Genomic DNA, 6,000 nt, shown 5'->3' on the forward strand with positions numbered 1-6,000 from the left:
TTCCCGAGGAGTGTGCAGAGTTCCTGCTGGGTTCTTTGTGTGTAGGTCACTCCGCACGCAGACCTAGGGCTTCATCGCCGAATGTCCCTCGTTTGATCTTTGGTTCACCAAGAGGTCCCTCGTTTGCTCTTTGGTTCACCAAGAGGTTCAGTGGCTGAAATTTCTTTTTGTGTTTTTTGGGCCCCATGATCCCTTAAGATACAATAGTTGATGCAACTGTTAGGTGCCAGCAGGAAAACTGGAGGGAGGCATTTCACGGTGGAATTCTCCCCTTCCTTCTGTGCTCCCAGACACACAGAATCAAGTGTGACAAGTCAACGGGCCTTATCGAGATGGTGATGGATCACTTTACCATCGAAAACGAAGGCACCTACACTGTGCAGATTCATGATGGAAAAGCCAAAAATCAGTCTTCTCTGGTTCTCATTGGAGACGGTATGCTGTGTGGAAGGTCTTCATACGTCTGTAAAGGAAAATTCAAAGCAAATTCTTTCGACCAGAGAGAAGCAAATGTGTTTCATTTCTATTTTTTTTCCCCTTAAATATTGGATTTAGCATTCAAGGCTGTCCTAGAAGAGGCTGAATTTCAAAGAAAGGAATTTCTCAGGAAACAAGGTAGGTGGTTGGCTGGCTTCCCCACCACTAGCACAAGACAAAGGTTTAGGATTTGAGCATTTGCTTGGAGCAGATCCTACTTAATGCCAAACGACTCTAACTTCAATTTTAAATGATCGAGAAGTCAGACCACTTCTTAGCTGTAGAAATTTGGATACTTTTCTGTTCTTTGACCTTTCCCTCTATTTCATCTGTATTTTCTTCTTGCTTCTACCTTGAAAAGCCCTGGAATCTATTGTTGAGTGTTCGTATTTTCCTGCAGTGTTAAGGAAAGGGTGCCTCCGTTACATGTCCAGATGGAGTCCAGTGATTGTGACAGAAAGGAATAAAGAACGTGGGTGGGTGAGTTGGGGGGATTATTAGGAGAAATGGAGAGAGGGCAGTAGACCCAATTCCAATAGCCAGGAGCTTGTTATTTTACTTAAAATTGTGTGAACTTTTCAACTTTTAGATGTTTTAACTTTAATTACAAACAATACTTTTTAAATATATCGTTTTAAAAATGCATATTAAAAATAAATAAATAAAAAATTAAAATGCCTATTAACTAGATACAAAGGAAAATGGATAAATTTTAGAAACTGAACTACAACACAAGAGTTTATTTGAAAAATATTTTTTATGTGGGATTTCTATAATTTTTGAAAAGAAGTTAGAATACAGCTTTTAAAATATAAAATGAAGGCATTATTTTTATTGTTTTAAGCTATTTTTATTTTTAGTACTCAAAAATATTTATTTTACTCATTTCTACAATATGATTTTTTTTCTACAATATGATTCTACAACTTTGTAGGATGTATTTATATGGAAGAAATCAATAAATACTTTCTAAAACTGCTTTGTATTTTTGTGTTGAATGTATTATTAGCATCTGACTTCTGCATTTATATTAAGTAAAAGTGATATTTTTGAAAGATATATAAATTAATCTTTGATTTCAAATGCTATGTAAATATGATGTGTTGACATAATTGCTAGGTCAAACTGCTTTTTCTTCATCTTACCTCAAGTAGTTCTCCTATTTTAAAGTTTTTCTATACTATGCTGTTGGATGTTGTTAGACACGTCTTGAGAAAAAAATATAATATTTCATTATTCTTCCTTCTAAAGAGCAACAGCTATTAGGCATCACCGAGAAGGAGAGCTCAGACAGCATCATCCAGCTAGAAATAGAGATTTCAGTATCAGGATTGCACACGCTGACTTCGGAGCCCTGAAAATTAGTTTTATTAAATTATCTTGGTTTCAGACTGAACAGCTACTTTCTTCTGCCCCAAATGCATTTGTATGTGTGTGTGTATATGTATACATTTTGTTCCTTTACTTAAACTTTTTTCCCTTTTCCCCGCCAGGCCCTCATTTCGCTGAGTATCTGCACTGGGATGTTACAGAAGACTGTGAAGTCCGGCTGGTCTGTAAGGTGAGGAATCGGTTCGAGCCAGAAGAGAGCGAGACTCCCATTCTCGTGACAGTGGAGACAGTCAGGAGGCAGCCGCGCTCAGATCACACTGCTGGTGAAGCACAGGGGCTTGGATCAGGGGCGGGTGGTACTCAGACTTCCCGTCTCGTCTGTGGTCTTTGTCAACAGATTACGGGGGCAACCAAACGAAGGTTCAAGCAGGTAGTTTATAAAATATTTATTTAAGATTTCAGTAAGTGAACTTACGGGGAAGAATGCTATGGTGAAATTTATCTGGTAAATTTCTATGCTGCTCATATGATTTCTTTAGGAAATAAAAGGTATGTTTGGGGAATAAGATGCTCTTAAGTTTGGGTTTGAGCAATTCAGTAATAAAGTAAGCCTGAATTACTAACTATAAAAAGCTGTATTTGGGGGAACAGACTTTAAGTTAATGAGCCCCTGCTATATGGCTGTCTCTGTAGAAGAAGAGGCTGTGGGGAAAGCTCGATCGTGCATCATTTCTGTTCCCAAGCTACTCACAGACAAGAGAGAAAAACAAGCCGACAGGTCAACAAAGCGGTGAATCCTGAGCTGAGTACGGGGGGATGACTGAGAAGGATAGAGGTCGACGAGGGTGGAAACTGCTCCCACGGGCTGAACTGTGAAACAGCCGCGTGGGAAACTAGGAGCCGAAGGATTAGAGGGTGAATTGCGAGTCGGCCGCTGTGGAGAGCAGTATGGCAGCTCCTCAGACGTAATGCGTGGAATTACTATGCGACCCAGCCTCAGATACATACGTGTGCACCGTGATGGTGGCCGCGCGCTTCACAATAACCCAGTGTGGAGGTGGCCCAAGTGCCCATCGATGGATGGATCAACAAATGTGGTAAATTCGCGGACTGTCATTCAGCCTTAAAAAGGAAGGAAATCCTGTTACCTGCTACAACACGGATGATCCTTGGGTGAAATAAGCCAGACCCAAAAGGACAGACACTGTCCGATTCCACTTACGTGAGGTCCCTAGAGCAGTGAACTCATAGACAGAAAGTAGGATGGAGGGGGCCGGGGGCCGAAGGGCGGGGGTGGGGAGTCAGTGTTTAACGGGGACAGAGTGTCGGGCTGGGAAGACGAGAAAGTTCTGGAGATGGTCGTAGGTGATGGTTACACAGCAACGTGAATGTGCGTTAATGCCACAGAACTGTACGCTTAAAAATGGTGGAGATGGTAAATCTTATAGCATCTGTATTTTACCACAATAAGAAACGCATAAGGTTGGTAAGACAGTTGGGGGCTGGACCAGAGGGCATCCAGCAGGGCAGAGGTGGACTCTGGTCTGCAGACGGCGGGGAGCCTGCCTTCGGGGTTTTCAGAAGGGGCGTGATGGCTCTGGCTGTTTCTTAAGGCCAGAGGGGAGGCTGCCCAAAAGGCTCAATGAGAGACGGGAACTCAGACGAGCGTAGTGGTCCCGTGCGCAGAGTAGCAGATACGCTGGCAGACTACTGAGGAGCTACGGTTCCGGCAGGAGTTGGTGAGTAATTGGATGTGAGCGAGCACAGTGTCTTGGACCATCTGGGGTCTCTGTCTTGGAGACCAGGTGGTGCTGTGATACTAACCAGCACTGCAGGGGCAGGACCAAGTCTGAGGATTTTGAGGATAAATTCAGTTTTGCAAGTACTTCGTTGGTTATGCCTGTAGCACAGGCGATACGGTATAACCAGCGCACTGGGGAGCCCAGCCCTCACAGCAAGCTGCAGCTCGGCTGTGGAGGCTTATGAGGTAGCAGGACACGCGTGGCGGTGAGCTCGATGCCCGTGGGTCAGGTTTGCTGCAGGTCAGCCTTTAGAGACAGAAAGATGACGGAAACTTGGAGAATTTTGGAAACTATCATGTTGTCAGAGTAGAACAGGAGAGAAGGATTTTTAAGGGAATTACTGAGGGGAAGTCCTCAGAGAAACAAGAGGAGAAACAAGAAGCGGCTTCACGGAATGGGGAAGGTGAGGAATTCCAGGGGTGAGTAGCACACAGCGGTGTCCTGAGTGAGGGGAGGCCTGACGCGGGGCCCGCCGCCTCGTCCGGGAGGGCTGGTGGCCGGGGGCTGGGAGTCTGAACGGCGCTCGCTGATGGGATGGAAGATGGGTGAAGACTGAGCTGAGCCCATCGCACCCTGGGAGTCCCCGCGGGTCGTGGACGTGGGGGTCCAGTCCTTCTCTCCCCGCTGGTTGGATGGGGACATTCGATCATGTTTAGACGCTGAGCGGGAAAACAGAAGACAGATCAAGGGTGAAGGTCACCTTCAGGGTGAAGGTCAGAATGGCCATCATCAAAAAGACAAGAAATGACAAATGCTGGCAAAACTGTGGAGAAAAGGGAGGCCCCGTGCACTGTCGGTGGGAATGTAAATCGGCGCAGCCACTGCGGGAAAACAGTACGGAGTTCGCAAAAGATTAAAAATAGAGCTACCGCACGATCCAGCGATCCCACCTCTGGGAGTCCATCTCAAGGAAGTGATGTCACTGTCGTGGAGAGACACCTGCCCCGCGTGTTCGTAGAAGCATCGCTCACGATGGCCAAGACGTGGACACAACCAAGGGTCTGCTGACGAATGAATGGCTAAAGAAGATGTCACACACACACACACACACACACACACACACACACACACAGGAATATTATTCAGTCATAAAAAAGATGGACATTCTGCCATTTGTAACAATATGGATGGATCTTGAGGGAAATAAGCTCAGTGAAGTAAGTCAGACAGAGAAGGACAGACACGACATGATTTCACTTGTATGTGGAATCTAAAAAAAGCCCAACTCATAGAAACAAAGAGACAAGTGGTGGTTGCTAAGGGGTGGGGGAGATGTTGGTCAAAGGGTACAAACTGCCAGTTACGAAATGAGTAAGTTCTGGGGTCTGATGCCCAGCGTGGTGACTGTAGCTAATAACACTGTATTATACACTTGAAAGTTGCTGAGAGAGTGACCTTGAGTGTTCTCACCGCTCACACATACACACAGTGGTCACCATGTGAGGTGAAGGATGTGTTAACTAACCTCATTGTGGGAACCATTTTGCAATATATACGTGTACCAAGTTGTGTACCTTGTACACCTTAAACATACACGGTGGTAAATGTCAATTAAGGCAGCGGCTATGTTGTAGTCAGTTGGCCCTTTGTTCTGACAAGGGTGTCCTGAGTACATGCTCACAATGGCGGTGGGACGTGGTTATTGTTCTATTTACTTACATAACAAAACACATGGAGAAAAATCAATGTGAGGACGTATTCATATTATAACTTTACAGAAAACCATCTTTTAAAAGAAAAGTTTAAGGCAAGGGAAACCTCAGTCCTGAACGGAAGGAAATCTGGGAGAGAGATTTCTCACACACCTCCAGTAAAGCTTTGGGGAGGGCGCACTCAGACAGTGAGAGTCGGGCAGGGCCCCGTGTCTCAGGAGTGATCCTGTTGTGACCTTTTCCTAGATACTTATGTGCATGTGAGGTGCGTGTATTGAAAAAGTGGTAGAGGACTTCCCTGGTGGCGCAGCGATTAGGAATGTGCCTGCTAACGCAGGGGACACAGGTTTGAGCCCTGGTCCGGGAAGATCCTACATGCCGCGGAGCAACTAAGCCCATGCGCCACGACTACTGAAGCCCGCATGCCACAACTACTGAGTCCGTGCACCACAACTACTGAGCCCGCGTGCCTAGAGCCCGTGCTCCGCAACAAGAGAAGCCACCGCAAGGAGAAGCCCGCGCACCGCAACGAAGAGTAGCCCCTGCTCGCCGCAACTAGAGAAAGCCCGCGCGCAGCAACGAAGACCTAATGCAGCCAAAAAGAAAGAAAGAGAGGGAGGGAGGGAGGAAGGAAGGAAGGAAGGAGGGGAGAAAAGAAAAAGAAAAAGTGGTAGAGACATTGCAGAGAGTTCAGAGAAGTGACAAATGAGTTATTTGGGGACAGAAGACACCCCCCC

The 6,000-nt window shown here is 45.9% G+C and overlaps 1 protein-coding gene across 1 annotated transcript in view; it reads left to right on the forward strand.

Annotated features, from left to right (window-relative positions):
* Positions 1 to 2,278, forward strand: part of LOC102975554 (myomesin-2) — a 62,091-nt gene extending 59,813 nt beyond the window's left edge. The window contains exons 26-28 of the mRNA XM_028484853.2: positions 291 to 435; positions 556 to 615; positions 1,971 to 2,278. Of these exons, the coding sequence (XP_028340654.1) occupies positions 291 to 435; positions 556 to 615; positions 1,971 to 2,263 (498 nt within the window). The 3' untranslated portion in view covers positions 2,264 to 2,278. The remainder of the gene's footprint in view (positions 1 to 290; positions 436 to 555; positions 616 to 1,970) is intronic.
* Positions 2,279 to 6,000: the final 3,722 nt, after the last annotated feature.

The sequence above is a fragment of the Physeter macrocephalus genome, unplaced genomic scaffold, assembly GCF_002837175.3.
Source record: "Physeter macrocephalus isolate SW-GA unplaced genomic scaffold, ASM283717v5 random_254, whole genome shotgun sequence".
NCBI classification, from domain to species: domain Eukaryota; kingdom Metazoa; phylum Chordata; class Mammalia; order Artiodactyla; family Physeteridae; genus Physeter; species Physeter macrocephalus.